The sequence below is a fragment of the Gopherus flavomarginatus genome, chromosome 22 (genome assembly GCF_025201925.1).
Source record: "Gopherus flavomarginatus isolate rGopFla2 chromosome 22, rGopFla2.mat.asm, whole genome shotgun sequence".
Taxonomy (NCBI): Eukaryota; Metazoa; Chordata; order Testudines; family Testudinidae; genus Gopherus; species Gopherus flavomarginatus.
This window is the reverse complement of record NC_066638.1, coordinates 19,658,512-19,676,479: the sequence shown is the minus strand read 5'-3', so window position 1 is coordinate 19,676,479 and position 17,968 is coordinate 19,658,512. Positions and strand designations below refer to the sequence as shown.

The following is a 17,968-nucleotide window of genomic DNA, read 5'->3' as shown; positions in this document are numbered from 1 at the left end:
CCATGAACAAACCACATGCTGGTCTAAGAGATAGAAAGGCAGTGGTAGTAAGAAGCCACTGGCTGCTGGCCTCTGAGATACAGCAGCAGTGGTGCTATGAACCTACTGCTTGCTGACCTGTTAGATACAGCGGAAGTATCAGCTCCCAGACTTCTGCATTGGGCAGCACAGTATGGTGAGAAGGTGACCAGCCCTCTGTGGAGAACAAAGTGGTTCGGGTCTATTTAGAAAAACTGGACAAGCACAAGTCCATGGCGCTGGATGCGCTGCATCTGAGGGTGCTAAAGCAGTTGGCGGATGTGATTGCAGAGCCATTGGCCTTTACCTTTGAAAACTCATGGCGAACGGGGGAGGTCCCGGATAACTGGAAAAAGGCTAATGTAGTGCCCATCTTTAAAAAAGGGAGGGAGGAGGATCTAGGGAACTACAGACCAGTCAGCCTCACCTCAGTGCCTGAAAAAATCATGGAGCAGGTCCTCAAGGAATCAATTTTGAAGCACTTAGAGGAAAGGAAAATGATCAGGATCAGTCGGCATGGATTCACCAAGGGCAAGTCATGCCTGACTAACCTAATTGCCTTCTATGAGGCGATAACTGGGTCTGTGGATGAGGGGAAAGCAGTGGATGTGTTACTCCTTGACTTTAGCAAAGCTTTTGATACGGTCTCCCACAGTATTCTTGCCAGCAAGTTAAAGAATTATGGACTGGATGAATGGACTATAATGTGGATAGAAAGCTGGCTAGACCGTCGGGCTCAACGGGTAGTGATCAACGGCTCCATGTCTAGTTGGCAGCCAGTTTCAAATGGAGTGCCCCAAGGGTTGGTCCTGGGGCCGGTTTTGTTCAGTTTCTTCATTAATGATCTGGATGATGGGATGCATTGCACTCTCAGCAAGTTTGCAGATGACACTAAACTGGGAGGAGTGGTAGATACGCTGGAGGGTAGGGATAGGATATAGAGGGACCTAGATAAATTAGAGGACTGGGACAAAAGAAACCTGATGAGGTTCAACAAGGACAAGTGCAGAGTCCTGCACTTAGGACGCAAGAATCCCATTACAGACTAGGGACTGAATGGTTAGGAAGCAGTTCTGCAGAAAAGGACCTAGAGGTTACAGTGGACGAGAAGCTGGATATGAGTCAACAGTGTGACCTTGTTGCCAAGAAGGCTAATGGCATTTTGGGCTGTATAAGTAGGGGTATTGCCAGCAGATCAAGGGACGTGATCATTCCCCTCTATTCGACATTGGTGAGGCCTCATCTGGAGTACTGTGTCCAGTTTTGGGCCCCACACTACAAGAAGGATGTGGAAAAATTGGAGAGACTCCAGCAGAGGGCAACTTATGAGGAGAGGCTGAGGGAACTGGGATTGTTTAGTCTGCAGAAGAGAAGAATGAGGGCGGATTTGATAGCTGCTTTCAGCTACCTGAAAGGGGGTTCCAAAGAGGATGGATCTAGACTGTTCTCAGTGGTAGAGGATGACAGAACAAGCTGTAAGGGTCTCAAGTTGCAATGGGGGAGGTTTAGGCTGGATATTAGGAAAAACGTTTTCACTAGGAGGGTGATGAAGCACTGGAATGGGTTCCCTAGGGAGGTGGTGGAATCTCCTTCCTTAGAGGTTTTTAAGGTCAGTCTTGACAAAGCCCTGGCTGGGATGATTTAGTTGGGAATTGGTCCTGCTTTGATCAGGGGGTTGGACTAGATGACCTCCTGAGGTCCCTTCCAACCCTGATATTCTATGATTCTATTACTGTGAACCCATCATGTGCTGTCCTCCGAGACACAGCAGCAGTGGGGGGTGCCACGAACCCACCACCTGCTGGACCGTAAGAGACAGCAACATTACCACCGTGAACGCAATGCTTGCTGGCCTGAGCTACAGTAGCAATAGTGCCATCAAGCCATCGCCTGCCAGCCAGCCTAAGTGATATTTTGGAAGCGCTACCAGGAACCCACCCCCTTATGAATTCTGATATACAGCGGGTAGGGTGCCCAGATGTCCCAGTTTTTGGGTCTTTTTCTTATTATCGGCTCCTATTACCCTCTACCCCAGGCCTGCACAACATGCGGCCCGCAGAGGCTCAGTGTGTGGCCTGCGGCAGGATTCAAAAGGCTCTGAGCTGCCCGCAGCGGCGGGGAGCCCAGAGCCATTTAAATCTCAGCCGCAGCCAGGATTCAAAAGGCTCTGGGCTGCCCACAGCCACGGGGAGCCCAGAGTCCTTTAAATCCCAGCCGCAGCCGCGATTCTAAAGGCTCTGAGCTGCCCGCAGCGACGGGGAGCTCAGAGCTCTTTAAATCCCAGCTGCGGCCTGGATTCAAAAGGCTCTGCGATGCCCACAGCCGCGGGGAGCCCAGAGTCCTTTAAATCCCAGCCGTGGCTGTGATTCAAAGGGCTCTGGGCTGCTCGCAGTGGTGGGGAGCTCAGAGCTCTTTAAATCTCAGCCACGGCAGCGATTCAAAAGGCTCTGAGCTGCCCACAGCAGTGGGGAGCCCAGAGCCATTTAAATCTCAGCCGCGGACGGGATTCAAAAGGCTCTGAGCTGCCCGCAGCTGTGGGGAGTCCAGAGCCATTTAAATTTCAGCTGCAGCCAGGATTCATAGGGCTCTGGGCTGACCACAGGGGTGGGGAGCCCAGAGCCATTTAAATCTCAGCCGCGGCCGGGATTCATAGGGCTCTGGGCTGCCCGCAGTGGCGAGAAGCTCAGAGCTCTTTAAATCTCAGCTGCCGCTGGGATTCAAAAGGCTCTGGGCTGCCCGCAGCCGCGGGGAGTCCAGTGCCCTTTAAATCTCAGCCACGGCGGCGATTCAAAAGGCTCTGAGCTGCAGGAAGCCGTGAGCTCAGAGCTCCTTAAATCTCAGGCGCAGCTGGGATTCAAAGGGCTCTGGGCTGCCCGCAGCCGCAGAGAGCCCAGAGCCCTTTAAATCTCAGCCGCCAGGGCCGGTTTTAGGCCAATTCAACCAATTCCCCTGAATCAGCCCGCCCCTAGGAGGACCACATGCTCAAGCCCCAGTATGGTGTACCGGCAAAAGCCAGTGCGCTGTAGCGGGGTGGCCCAGCTTCCCAGGGGGCAATTTAAAAGGCCTGTGGCTCCCAGGCCTTTTAAATTGCCACCAGAGCTCCACTGCTGGAGCCCTGGGGTAGGGCTGTGGGGCTCTGGGGGCTATTTAAAAAGTCCAGGGTTCCTGTCGCTTCTACCGCCCCAGCCCTTTAAATAGCCACTGGAGCCCCACCACTTCCCCAGGGTTCCCGTGGCTATTTAAAGGGCTGGGGCGGTAGAAGAAGGGGAGCCCCGGGCCCTTTAAATACCCCCAGAGCCCTGGGGTAGCGGGGGGGCAGTCTCCAGATGCCTTTGCTGCCCTGGTCCTTTAAATAGCCCCTGGAGTCCCACCACTTCCCCAGGGCTCCTGCTACTATTTACAGGGCTGGGGCAGTGGAAGCAGGGGAGCCCCAGGTCCTTTAAATAGCTCCTGAGCCACGGGTTGCTACTGCTACCCTGGTGGGGGAGGCAGGAGGAGGGGCACTCACCATACAGGATGGGCTGTACCCCTGTTCCTGCACGAGTTGCCCGCAGCCAACCCCTGCCACACCTCCTGCCCTGCCTGCACCAGTTCCTGTCTGCAGCCAGCCCTGCACCCGCTGCCCATAGCCAGCCCATCTCCAGCCAGCCCCTCACCCCCTGCCTTGCCTTCAGCCCTGCACCAACCCGTCTCCAGCCAGCCCTGCATCCCCTTCCCTGTCTCCAGCCAACCCGTCACACACCCCTGCCTGAAGCCAGCCAGTCTTGCACTCCTTTGTCTCCAGCCCTGCCAACCCATGCCGCACCCTCCCGTGGCCCTGCCTGAAGCCAGCCAGCCCATCCCACATGCCGTCTGCAGCCTGCCCCACACACCTTGCCCAGCCTGCAGCCAGACCCTACCTCCAGCCCCCTCCCCTCACCTCCAGCCAGCCCCATGTCCACTGGTGCCCTGTAGTTCCCAGGGAAGTAACCCTGCACACTTGCTTCAATGAGGTGGGCAGGGAGCAACTGGGACCCACACGTGCACCCTACCATACCCTCAGGGAGTGGCGGAGCTCATTTCTAGTTCAGACACATCTTTTTAAAACAGAACTTTAGGTAGGGTTAACATACATCTGTACTTTCCTGGACGTGTCAGGCTTTTTGGATCTTAAATCGCCATCCAGGAGGAAAATACGGACGTATGGTAACCCTATTGGTACAAAAAATACATACTGTGGCAGAACTTTTTATAGGGAACTGGTTGCTAAGAAATGAGAGGCTTTTTTTTTTACATTTTTTTCTTTCAGTCATCCCTGCCAGGGCCCCGCTGAAAATGTTCGAATTGGGCGCTGCACTTCCTCAAGCCGGCCCTGCCAGCTGCGGACGGGATTCAAAGGGCTCTGAACTGCCTGCAGACATTCTCGGCCGTGGCTGAGATTTAAAGGGCGCAGGGCTCCCCGCTGCCACGGGCAGCCCAGAGCCCTTTGAATCCCGGCGGCAGCTCCAGCGGATGCACTGGGGTTGGGATTTAAAGGGCTCGGGCTCCCCTCAGCAGCAGGAGCTCTGGGCCCTTTAAATCCCTGCCCCAGCCCCACAAAGCTCTGGGTTCCCGCAGCCGCTGTAGCCCTGGGCCCTTTAATTTGACCCTGAGGGCTCCCAGCTCCCTGGTTGATTTAAAATAAAGTATCACCTCCCCACCCCCAACCTTCCTTTTTGGACCACAGCTGTTTTGGTGGGGCAGCACTGGGAAAGGAGGGTTTGTTTCTCCAGGGCTGAGTGGTGCTGGGTGAAGTGTTTCCGCTGGGCCGGGGGGTGGGGGGTGTTTCCATAGGTCGGGGGGGGGTTCGGCCCTCAGCTGTTTTCTTTGAAGTAATGTGGCCCTCGCCGCTTTATGAGTTGTGCAGGTCTGCTCTACCCCGTCCTGATTTTTCACACACGCTGTCTGGTCACCCTAACAGCAGCAGTGATCCTATGAACCCGCGGCCTGCTGTCCTCTGAGACACAGCGGCAGTGGTGCCATGAGCCTGCCACCTCGTAACCTCTGAGCTACAGTGGCAAGGTGCTAGGAACGCGCTACCATCTGGTCTCTGAGATATAGCACAATGATTACATGAACCCAGCTCCTGGAGGCTGGTCTGAGAGAGAAGATGGAAATGGTGTCATGAACCCCCTGCATGCTGGCCACTAGGACACAGCAGAACTGGCGCTCGGGGCCTTTGCTGGCAGGCCAGCTACGGCCATGGCTTCCAGGCTGACGATACACAGGCATGGCAGGGGCACTGGAACAAGTTTGACAGTGGGATGCCGAGAGCCACGGAACCAAACTGCAAACCCTGGATCTAATGGAACCCACCTCAAGTCGGGACGGGGCACCCCCGCTGCTCTCGTGCTGGCACCTGGGGGCACTGGAGCCCAGGCTCCACGCCAGCTTGCCAGGCAGACGGGAAGGGCTGGGGAGAGACGGGGCGAGCCCTCCGCGCCCACTTCCGCCGCCCTCCCCGCTCGCAGCGCACCGCGCCCCCGCCTGGGAGCCGCGGCCCCGCGCCGGCCGGGGGGGGGTCTCTAGCAGCGCCTCCTAGCGGGCGGGGTGAGGGCGGAGCCAACAAACGCGTCAACAACATCGCGCTGTTTTAGAACGTCACCTAGCTAACCGGTTTGGCTAGTTCCTTGGTCACGTGGTTTCGAAAACACTTTGGTTTGCCAGTCACGTGTGAGTCATGTGACTCCGTTCCATGCCGATGAGGTCATCAGTGGTGGCTCCTGATCACGTGATCGCTGCCTACGCGCGGTGGGGACGGGTGCAGATGGCGGACGCAGAGGCCGAGGCGTCTCCGCGCCCCGCTATGGAGCGGCTGGTGGCCGCGCTTCGTGCCCGTCTCTGGCAGTTGCAGGAGGAGCTGCGCGAGCAGGAGGTGTCGGACTCTTCGTCTCGGACCTACTGCCGGGGGTTCTGCCAGGTGGGGGCCGGGCCGGGGCCGCGGGGTCCCGCACGGAGCGTCGCGGGCGGGGGCCGGGGTCCCTTGTAGAGCGCGGCAGCCTTCGCCGTAGGCCGCACAGCGCCTGTGTGCGCGTTGTGGTGCGGGAGCCTCCTCGCGTTGGGAGCTCGGCAGCTCAGAGGGGCTGTGCTGGGAGAGCCTGGCGCCGCCAGCGCCGCAGCGCAGGGGCGTCAATCCGGGCCAGCTGGGCGTTTAGAAATGTCCTTTTGTGAGCTCTTCTCTTGGCGAGTGTAACCTGGGTTCCCAGCCAGCGGTGGAGGGTTATTTGGAGTTTCTTCCAAGTCTAAGGCATGAGGTACTTTGCCTTTAAAGCGTTAAATTCGTGCGTGCTGTGAGGTTGTATTTTTGTCCTCGAGTGGGTGCTCCTGAATGTAAGCTTTCTTTTAAGAGAAAATGTTTCGCTTTTCCCTTGTCAACTTTAAGGTATAAGTGTGGTAGTTTTGTCTTAGTTAATAGTTCTGAGGAAGTTTTAAATCTCAAATGTACAATTTAAATGTCAACATTGTTAGCTATTTTGGTGCTCATTTCAGGTGAAACATCCAGCTAATGCCATTACCTGTAATAGCTAACTGCATGCTTGGGTACAGAATTCTCAGATGTTTCTTTGAGTATTAATACAGTTATGTTTGTTGTTACAACAATTTGCATCATATTGAAAATGCAAGAACCTAGTAAGATGTTCTTAATATCAAAGCAATTAAATGAATTTTGTTCTCTTTGTAGTCAATATAAATACAATTTTTTATGTAAAGAAAATTGCTACAGAATTTCTAGCCTGGCATCAGAGTGCTAGAGCACTCGGGCACTTTGAAGCAGAATAAATCCATTTTGCTGTGGATTATTGCCTTGTCATCAAACCATAGGCAGCTTTTGATTTGTGAACTTGACATGACAAATAGTTTGGAGATAGCTGTGTGGATTTTGGAAGGTTCCTGGATCAGAAGATCAAAGATACTATTTCTGTGTTCAGTGTCAGTTAAAATTTTGTATTACACCTGTTGTAATTGGCAATGGTTAGGGAAAGAATGAGTCAAAACAATTCTCTAACTACTTTCGAAATAACGCATACCTATTTAAACCTTCTCGCTGTGCATTCAAAAATAATGTTAGTATATTATAGAGGTGCAGTAACTTGATAAAATATATAGGTTCAAAGATTTTTAAGGTCAGCAAGAACTATCGTGTTGATCTCTTTTTATAGCCCGCATTATGCAGGAAGTTGAATTTCTCCTAGTAATTTCTTTAGCAAACCCATAAGGTCATTTTGAAAGATACAGGGAGCTTTGTCCTATGGAATTACTTTGTTATAACTACATCACTCAGAGGTGTGAAAAATAAATGTACCTGAGTGACATAGTTATACTGACTTATGCTCTGATGTAGACAGCACTGTGTCATTGTGAGAGCTTCTTCTGCTGACATAGCTCTCTTCCTCCAGCATAGTGTGTCTTCATTAAAGCACTGCAGTGGCACAGCTGTATTGATGCAGTGTTTTAAGTGTAGACTTGCCCACAGTCTCAGTTTAAAGACTTCAAGTGGAGAATCCACCACATCTTTAGGTAAATTGTTCCAATGGTCAGTTACCCTGAGAGTTAAACTTTGTACATTATTTTTAGTCCAAATTTGTTTATATTCAACTCTTAGTCTTTGGATCTTGTTCTGCTTTTATCTCATAGGAGAGAGCTCTTTAATTTGTCTTCTCCTCATGTGTCTGTATTTCTGTGGCTGGATCCAAGCTGTGCCTGCACAGTCTCTTCTTCCCACAGACCGAGGAGATCCAACACCTGATCACTCCAGATGGGGAGTGTGTCTGCAATGTGTAGCCTGTATGGTCAGTTGGGCAAACAGAAAATAGAACTTCAAAAATTCACAGGGCTTTAAAGTGGAGTAGTGTGTACCTGGCCATTAAGCAATGGAGTTCAAAACAGTGACCAGAGCGGTCAAAGTGGGGCATTGTGAAACACCTTCTGGAGGCCACTAAAATCAGTCTAGGTAACACTATCTAGATCTACACTATACTGCATCAACCTAACTATATTGACTATGCCTCTCATGGAGGTGGAGTTAAGTCAGCATAGTGGGTGAGTTATGTCAGCGGGAGTGAAACTTTAGTGTAGGCACTTATGTCAAAGTAAGTTGCCTTGCATCCAATGAACTCTGGGTTTCAAGTTGGCTGTATTTAGGCTTTGGACTTCTTTTCTTTTTTTAATAATTTCAGTGGGTAATATCAATGTTTATTTTGAAGCTTTTTTTATTTTTATTAATTTGAATTTTCACAGTTGTGGCAGATTGTCCGACATCTATTTAATGACAGTAGATGTTGAGATTCAAAAAGTTAAAGCTTTATATTGGATAAGAGACAAATTGTCAACATCACATGTCAAAATATACAAAGTAAATATCCTTAAATCAAACTCTTAAGGTCTCAAGCACTATTTTTCTTTCTTTGCCTATCTGTAAATTTTGATTGTGTATATTGTGAAATTGATGTTTAGCAATAAATATTTACTCACTTAAAAAAACCCCAACCCTCTAATTGTGGTAGGCCTAGCTGTATTGCATTGCTCATGCACAAGGTGGCAGATCTATGGGTGCATTATTCCTCTTTGAGTAGGGCATCACTTTGGGTTCTATGATGATTCTCTACCAGTGACTTTGTATCCATTTTGTGAAGGTGATGAAATGTTTATACTATCTAATAGCATTGTAATCTTGCTCTGTAATTTTAAAGTATTTTATTTTGCTTGTGAAATCTTACTAGCAATGAAGATCCTGCTCTGTTATGCTTGGGTATCCCTGTTGACTTCAGAGGAGTTGCATAGTGAAGTTGAGGGCAGAATTACCCCTTCTGCTGGATCTTAGTTAACAGGTCTTCTAATTCATGAGTCACTATAGAATCTAGTTCACTCTGAAGTAGATAATTTGCCATGCTAACAGGATTAAAATTAGTAAAAGTAATTCAATGCTTATTTTTAATACTTTTTATCATATGGAAAACTTCCGTTGAGCAAAAATTTGCCATTTTCCCAGTCACTTTTTATAGTGGAAATTTGTCTTTTCCGTGATTTTTTTTTATGAAGTAGTCTTAACATTGCTATAATGGATATTTTTGCATTTAGATATATAATTTCATATGAAAATTTTAATAATAAAACTTGTTTTCTTTCAGACATTGTTACAGTATGCTGGAAACCGGGGTGCAACCGAACATATTTTGCCTTTTTTGGAAGTGTATCGAATCTCCATCCAGAGCTTTGCTAATGCACGACCATACTTGACTACGGAATGTGAAGATGTCCTTTTGGTACTTGGCAGGCTAGTACTGTAAGTTTAATTTGATGTACTAATCTCTTAAAATGAGTACAAAATAGAATCTCATCACTTTGCAGATTACCAAATTTTGCAAATTTGTGAGTGAGCAATAAAAAAAAATTGTTCTTGTACTTAAATTTTTATTTGATAATTGTAGTTCTAATTATGCTCAATGTATTAGTGAATGTATTTCAGTATATTTTGCTAAATTAAGTATCTTCAATCCCCAGGCCAGCTACAGTCACACCCCCGCCCCCCCAGCACAGACACTCACACCCCCTAGCCTCCTAGAGCCCAGCTACGGTGCTCCCTCCTGCCCAGACACTTACACCCCCTCTTCACTATTTCTTGTTGGTAGTGATTTTCACTTCCTGTCTGATGTGATGTTGTCACTAACATGAGGCTCTGATCTGAGGGGAGTTCATGTCTGTGTTCTTTCCCAGGTTTGGAAAAGGATGCTTGCATATACCTGAAACTGTTGAAAATAGAGAAAGGGGAATGCTTGTGTGTGTCTGGTGTGGCTACTGAGCACACACAAGGGGTGGGAAAAGCCTTCTGATTTCTTTTTACAAAGGGATTTAAATGCTACATACATTTAAAAGGAGGTTCTTTACCTTTACAAAACCCCAAACTGACTATGACTTCACTGTAAGAAGTGGAGTGCAGTTATTGAATAGGATAACATATTTTGAACAATTGTTTTTTAGTTTTGTTCATAAAGAATCATGCTTAGACAGAGACTAAGCCTGGGAAATGTCTGCCAGACCTGAAGAAGAGCTCTATGTAAGCTCCAAAGCTTGTCTCCTTCACTAAAAGAGTTGGTCTAATAAAATTTTACCTCCCCCACCTTGTCTGTCTAGCCTAAAGGAGAAAGTGTGGGCAAGTTCTGAGCCCTTCTTAAGCCATAAGACTAGCCATACTGGGTCAGACCACTGGTCCATCTAGCCCAGTATCTTGTCTTCTGACAGTAGCCAGTGCCAGATGCTTCAGAGGGAATTAACAGAAAAGGGGAATTGTCCACTGATCCGTCCCATCGTCCAGACCCAGCTTCAGCAGCTGGAAGTTTAGGGACACCCAGAGCATGGAGTTGTCCCTGACCATGTTGGCTAATAGCAATTGTTGGTCTTCTCCTCCATGAATTTATCTAATTCTTTTTTGAACTCAGCTGTACTTTTAGTCTTTACAGCATCTGCTGGCAATGAATTTCAGTGGTTGACTGTGTGTTCTGTGAAGAAGTGCTTATACTGAGCCTTTATATTGGAAATATTCAGGCAATCTTAATTGTAGCTGTTGCTTTACACTTCACCTATTTGCAAAATTGTAAATGTTTTGGGTTTGATTGCATGTAAGCATAAGAGTATCGGAGGCAGAGTTAAGTGTAGGAAAAACTACATTTTTTTTCAACTTCATCGTAGACATTTTCTGTTTTGTTTTTTTTGATGGCTTAACTGTACAACTTTGTTAAATTCCCATAGTGTTTTTTTTCTTAATTTCCATTAAGTAATTAGAAGGGAGAACCAGATGTCACTAGTCCTCTAACAAGCACCAGCTAGCAAAGACAATAGATGTCTGTCTGATAATCTGTGTAGAAGTAAGAGATCAAAGGTGAAATGGTCTTAGTGTCATAGGGACACTTTGTATCATACACATTTCCTTCTCTATATGTTATGGATCTTAACTGCATACAATGTCTTGGCCCTTGTTCAATTCATTAGGCCTCTTGTCCCTTTCACCTGTTATCTTCTCCCTTTCCTTCTCATATAATTGTTTTAAAGCAATTCCTTGCCATTTAAATAATCTGTGGCCTAGTTAGGGTATGTCTACACTACAAAATTAGATTTATTTTTTTAAAAATCAACTTCTATAAATTGATTTTATAGTTGATTGTGTATGTCCCCACTAAGCGCATTAAGTCAGCAAAGTGCATCCTCACTACCATGGCTAGCATCGACTCATGGAGCGGTTCACTGTGGGAAGCTATCCGACAGTTCCCGCAGTTTCTGCTGCCCATTGAAATTCTGGGTTAAGCTTCCAGTGTCTGATGGGGCAAAAACATTCTTGCGGGTGGTTTTGGGTACATGTCGTCAGTCTCCCCTCCCTCCATGAAAGCAACTGCAGACGATCATTTCGCACCTTTTTTCCTGGATTACCCGTGCAGATGCCATAGCACGGTAAGCATGGAGCCTGCTCAGCTCACCGCTGCTGTTGAGAGCATTGTAAACACTTCACTCATTATACTGCAGTATGTGCAGAACCTGGCTAAGAGATGGCAGCATGAGGACGATTGTGAGGAGCACATGGACACAGACATTGCTGAAAGCACGGAATGTGGCAATTGGGATATCCTGGCGGCAGTAGGACTGGTAGATACAGTGGAATGCCAATTCTGGGCCCAGCAAACTAGCGCAGACTGGTGGGACCGCATAGTGTTGCAGGTATGAGATGATTCCTAGTGGCTGCCACTTTCCTGGAACTCTGAGAGTTGCTTTCCGCCATCCTGATGTGCAGGAATACCAAGATGAGAGCTGCCCTGACAGTTGAGAAGCAAGTGGCAATAGCCCTGTGGAAGCTTGCAACATCTGACTGCTACCGGTCAGTCAGGAATCAATTTGGAGTGGGCAGATCTGCTCTGGGGGCTGCTGTGATTCAAGTAGCCAGTGCAATCACTGATGTTCTGCTATCAAGGGTAGTGACTCTGGGAAATGTGCCGGTCCTAGTGGATGGCTTTGCTGCAATGGATTTCCCTAACTGTGGTGGGGCGATAAACGGAATGCATATCCCTATCTTGGCATTGGACCACCTTGCCAACCAGTACATAAACTGCAGGGGGTACTTCTCAGTGGTGCTACAAGCACTGGTGGATCACAAGGGATGTTTCACTGACATCTACTTGGGATGGCTGGGAAAGGTGCATGACACTCTCATCTTTAGGAGCTCTGGGCTGTTCGAGCAACTGCAAGGAGGGACTTACGTCCCAGACCAGAAAATTACTGTTGGGGATGTTGAAATGCCAATAGTTATCCTTGGAGACCCAGCCTACCCCTTGCTCCCATGGCTCATGAAGCCGTACACAGGCAGCCTGGACAGTAGTAATGAGCAGTTCAGCTAGAGGCTGAGTAACTGCAGAATGGCGATAGAATGTGCCTTTGGATGTTTAAAAGCTCCCTGGCACTGTTTGCTGGCTAGGTTAGACATCAGTGCAACCAATATTCGCATTGTTATTACTGCTTGCTGTGTGCTCCATAATGTCTGAGAGAGTAAAATCGCCTGGCTGCCAGTTTTGAACAGCCAGACACCAGTGTGCTTAGAAGAGCACAGGTAGGCGCGCAGCACATCAGAGAGGCTTTAAAAACCAGTTTCATGACTGGCCAGGCTATGGTGTGATGGTTGTATGTGTTTCTCCTTGATGCAAAACCACCCGCTTTGTTGATTTTTTGATTCTCTGTAAGCCAACCACCCTCCTCCCTTCAGTCACAGCTGGCAAAGGAAATAAAGTCACTATTCAAGTATTAGGGGGTAGCTGTGTTAGTCTATAGCCACAAAAACAACAAGGAGTCTGGTGCCACCTTAAAGACTAACAGATTTATTTGGGCATAAGCTTCATGGGTAAAAAAACCTCACTTTTTCAGATGCATCTAAGAAGTGAGGTTTTTACACACACAGGCTTATGCCCAAAGTCACTATTATTTTGAAATTCCTTCTTAAAAAAAGGGTGGGGGAGATAACTGATAAGGTAACCTGGGTGGGGGAGGAGGGAAGGACAAGGCCACATTGTTTGTTTGTTTTGTTTTGGTTTTTTTGTAGCAACACTACAAATCAAAACTGTTTGAATGGCAGCCTTCTGTTGCTTGGGCCATCCTCTGGAGTGGAGTGGCTGGGTGCCCGGAGCCTCTCCGTTCCCCTCGCACCCCAGCGTTCTTGGGTATCTGGATGAGGAGGATATGGAACTTGGGGAGGAGGGCAGGCAGTTGTACAGTGGTTGCAGCGGTGGTCTGTGCTCTTGCAGGCTTTCTTGCATGTCTGTTTGCTGCCCCATTAGCTTCAGTATTGCATCCTGCCTCTTCTCATCACTCTCATTTATTGCTTTCCTGGACTCTGCCACTGACTGTCTCTATGCATTCAGCTGTGCCCTATCAGTGCGGAGAACTGCGTGAGCTCTGAAAATGTCATCACGAGTGCATTTTTTTCACTTTCTAATCTGCGATAACCTCAGGGACCGAGATGATAGGAGGGAGCATAGAAACATTTGCACTTCCAGGGGAATAAGAAGGGAGAGTAAAATATAAGATGATACTTTTCTGAAAACAAAAGGGAGACTCTTTCACAGTGAATCAAGCAATTCACAGCAGACAGCACATGTACTTTAGGTACAAGATCGCATTTTACCTTTTATATTTGAGCACCTGCCGGTATGGTGACACATCACACTCAGCTGGACAACAGAATTAGGTTTCCAGGCAGCCATGATAAGTCAAAGGGTACATGGGTTTGGCTTCTAACGTCTTCATAACATGTGGGAATGTTTTCACACTGCAGCACCCTCCTTTCCCATAGCAAGTAATGCCGGCTGGGTTTGCCATTGAAAAGGAGTGGCTGCGCTTTTTGGGTGGATGTGCAGCACAGACCTCTCCCCACTCCTCTGCGTGGCTATTTGGGATGATCTCTTCACCCCTCCCCCCGCTGCATGGCTGTTCTCAGAGATGATCCCTTTTAGCCAAGCGCAAACAGCCCAGCATGAACGGGATCCTTTTACTGTTCCCTTACAAAAAATCCCTTATTTCAACCAGGTGAGCATGAATAATATCACTCTCCTGCGGCTAACACAGAAGGATATAGAACCAAACGTTGCTTGAATGCGACCAAAAGCCAGGACGGTTTGCTGCCATGCATTGTGCTGCAATGATTCCAGACTACTTGCTACTGGCTTGGCTTGGTAAAGTGTCCTACTGTGGAGGATGAAATATGGCAGCCTTCCCCAGAAACCTTCTGCAAAGGCTTTCAGAGTACCTCCAGGAGAGCTTCATGGAGATGTCCCTGTAGGATTCCCATTCCATCCCTAGACACATTAACAGGCTTTTCCAATGGATGTACTGGCCATGAATGTATCCCAAGTCTTCAGGGCAAATCAAACATTATTGCTTTTAAACCCTGTACTGTAGTTACAAATGTGCACTAACCAGAGGTGCCTTCTCCACCTTCAGGGTCAGGGATCCTTGGGAGGGTATTGGCTCCAGGTGATGAAAAGGTGCTGGCTGCCAGGGAGAATTGATTCGCTGCTTGCCTGCTGTGCATTCTCCTCCTCCTCTTCCTCATCCACAAAATCCTCCTCCCTGTTGTGTGAGACTCCCCCCTTGCAGGTGTCCATGGACAGTGGTGGGGTAGTGGTAGGGTGCACCCCAGAATGCTATGCAGCTGATCATAGAAGCGGCATGTATGGGGCTCTGACCCAGCGCAACTGTTCACCTCCTTTGTTTTTTGGTAGGCTTGCCTGAGCGCCTCGATTTTTCACGCGGCACTGCTGTGTGTCCCTGTCCTCTGTCCATCATGCTCTGTGCGATTTTGGCATATATATTATAATTTCTTCTTTTTCATCAGAGTTCTGCCTGCACAGATTCTTCTCCCCATACAGCAATCAGATCCAGTGTCTCTTGTTCGCTCCATGCTGGAGCTCGTTTGCGATTCTGGGGGGACTGTATGGTCACCTGTGCTGCTGAGCTCACCACACTGACCAAACAGGAAATGAAATTTAAGAGTTCTTGGGGCTTTTCCTGTGTACCTGGCTTGTGCATCGGAGTTGAAAGTGCTGTCTGAAGCAGTCACATTGGAGCAATCTGGGATAGTTCCCGGAGGCCAATAACGTCAATTTGGGGTAGTGCAGATGCAAATTCTACCCAGCAAGGTCAATTTTAGCACTACTCCCCTCATTGGGGAGGAGTACAGAAGTCGATTTTAAGAGCTCTTTAAGAGCTTCTGGCTAAGAGCCCTTTAGGTCGGTGGAACAGGGTTGCTTAGATCTAACACAGCTAAATTCGACCTAACCTTGTAGTGTAGACCAGGGCTTAGTCTGGTGTGGACATGGATTTTTCCAAAACAATATAATAACTATGCATCAATATTCAAATCTCCAGGTTTGGGATTTCATCAATAAGGAATCTGGCAAATCACTGTGCCAACTGTGTTGTAAATGGGTAAGGTGGGAGGTCGAAATAGAGATTATTTTCTCTTAATTTGTCTTCCATGTTCAGTAGAATAGCTGTAGAGACTTGTCTGCTAAAGCCTTATTTACCCTTCTTGGCCTTTACCTCCGTCCTTTCCTGTTGTTTTTTCTTTGCTGAATGGAATGACTAGGCTGCAGAGAAGCAGCTTTGAAATGTGGCAGTGGTGCTTCAAAAGGAATAAGCCAGGGATTCTTAAACTGAATTGCACTGTGACCCCCTTCTGACAACAAAAATTACTACATGACCCCAGGAGTGGGGACCGAAGCCTGAGCTTGCCCGAGCCCAGGGGGACCAGAGCCCAAGCCGCTCTACCCCAGGCTGAAGCCCTTGGGCTTTGGCCCCAGGAAGTGCGGCCTGGGCTTCAGCTCTGGGCGGTGGTGTCAGTCTAATGCTAGTCCTGATGACTCCATTAAAATGAGGTTGTGACTCGCTTTGGGGTCCCAACCCACAGTTTAAGAACTAACTTATTTTCCTCTGCATCCAAGCTGTACTGCTCAGCAACAACTAGGCTGCTTTAAAGTGAAGTTTCCCTACAGGGAAAGGGAGAGGACTACAGAAGAAAAGTAACAAGATATAAGAGGGAAGAATCAGGGAGGCAATAGCAATTTGAAAGTGTCCCTTCTACCAGGAGCCCAGCTGTTCCTTCCGCAACTTTGTTTGCCCACTGACCACTTTGTAGTTTTTACCATATGAAGTGATCTCATTGGGCTCCTGATATTTTCTCATTAGAAAATGGGAACTGAAAGTAATTGCTGTGCCACAGTCGGCTGCTGAAAGTATAGCCAGGGTTGTAGATGGAAGGAGAATCGGTCTAAATAGTGTAGGTAGCCTTAGAAATTATATGGGGAGCTGGTAGCGGTCACTATATTTAGGTTCTCAAATACTTTCTAATATAAAATTATTGAAAGTTTTTTGAGAAGGTGTCAGCACCTCTATTGTATGCAACTGGTCTTTGAAATAATGCAGGAATAAATCCTTAGGGGTTTTTGCATGTCCTGTGAAGCTTTGTTCAGGTTTGGCTGAGTTATAGGTCTTGTCTATATAACCACCTAATTCTTGATAAATAGGGGTATAAATCTACCTCATGTTAGCTTCACGTGTCTTTGTGGACCCTGCTGCCGCAAACTGAGAATTCTGTAGTGTGCTTAGATCAAAGCACCCTATGGAACTTTTAGTGTGTAGTAGCAGGATCTACATGGCTACTTAGTGTCCAGGAAGCTAGCGTGGGGTAGATTTACACCTCAGGCTGCTTGCAAGCTAAGCATTCCATATAGCCCGTACATTTTGAGGCCAGAATGGACCATTGTGATCATCTAGTCTGACCTATATAACGTAGGCCCTAGATCTTCACTGAATAAACTCCTCTTAGAATTAGAGCATTTTTTTTTCAAAAATGAATCTTTATTGAAAGATTTCCAATAATTGAGACTCCACCACAACCGGTGGTAAGTTGGTCCAAAGGTTAATTACTCTCACTGTTAAAAATGTACATCTTATCTGAATTTGTTTACTGTCAATTTTTAGCCATTGGATCTTATTCAGTCTAGGAGGGTAATGTAGTAAAATATCATTTTATGGGCAAGTTAATGAATGAAAAGTAAGTGGGAGTGTCATTTGATTCACAAAAATCTACATAATCATAATTTCAGTGGTGTCACCCTTTGCCATATGGCAGAAGGGACATGCTCACTGATTCCCCCTAATCCCTTTCTCCGCAGCTCCATGTCCTGCAGTTGGTGGAAATTTTGATAACCCATTTCCGACGACATTGTACTGAGTTTGGTATAATTTGAAAGCCCTTTGTCCTACGAAAACAATGATGCTAAACATGACAAACCTGGAACAGTTAGGTAGATATATCTGTTAGGGGGCCCTATTCCTTCAGCCTCTCACTTCCCTGGTCCTTCTCGCATGAACAGAGAGCAACAATACCTGAAGTCTGAAGGTGCAAACAATTCAATGTTTGTTGAGGTGAACTTCCAGCAAGCATGATTCCAGTTTCCTTTCTCAGTGTCCCCCTTCCCAGCTCTGACACCACAGAGCCTTGCCTGTGTCCCTGTTCCCATTCCGCCCCCTTACTTCCTGATTGACTTCAGTCTATATAGTAAAACCTGAGTTCAGCTTAGCTATACCTTAACCAATCATTTTACTGAAATTTAACCAACCAATCCTAACACATTGTAGCATAAGTATTTAACCAATTATATTCCACCACCTTAATTGGTTTACACCCAACAAAATTAATTATACAGTAGACAGAAACAGTCATAGAACCAGACAGAGATTATACAGACTAACAATAGAGAATTGGGGACTCGAGTGATAGAACAACAAAAAGATGAGAATTTCACATCCCAGCTATTCATAGGTGAGTTCTTGCCAGACAGGATGCTATCAAACTAAGTTTCCTTTTACATCTTCTAAGCTCTTCCCTTTCTCTGGC

General features: G+C 47.4%; 1 protein-coding gene across 1 annotated transcript in view; it reads left to right on the top strand.

Annotated features, from left to right (window-relative positions):
- Positions 1–5,726: 5,726 nt before the first annotated feature.
- Positions 5,727–17,968, top strand: part of RLF (RLF zinc finger) — a 104,384-nt gene continuing 92,142 nt past the window's right edge. The window contains exons 1-2 of the mRNA XM_050932283.1: positions 5,727–5,956; positions 9,165–9,319. Of these exons, the coding sequence (XP_050788240.1) occupies positions 5,732–5,956; positions 9,165–9,319 (380 nt within the window). The 5' untranslated portion in view covers positions 5,727–5,731. The remainder of the gene's footprint in view (positions 5,957–9,164; positions 9,320–17,968) is intronic.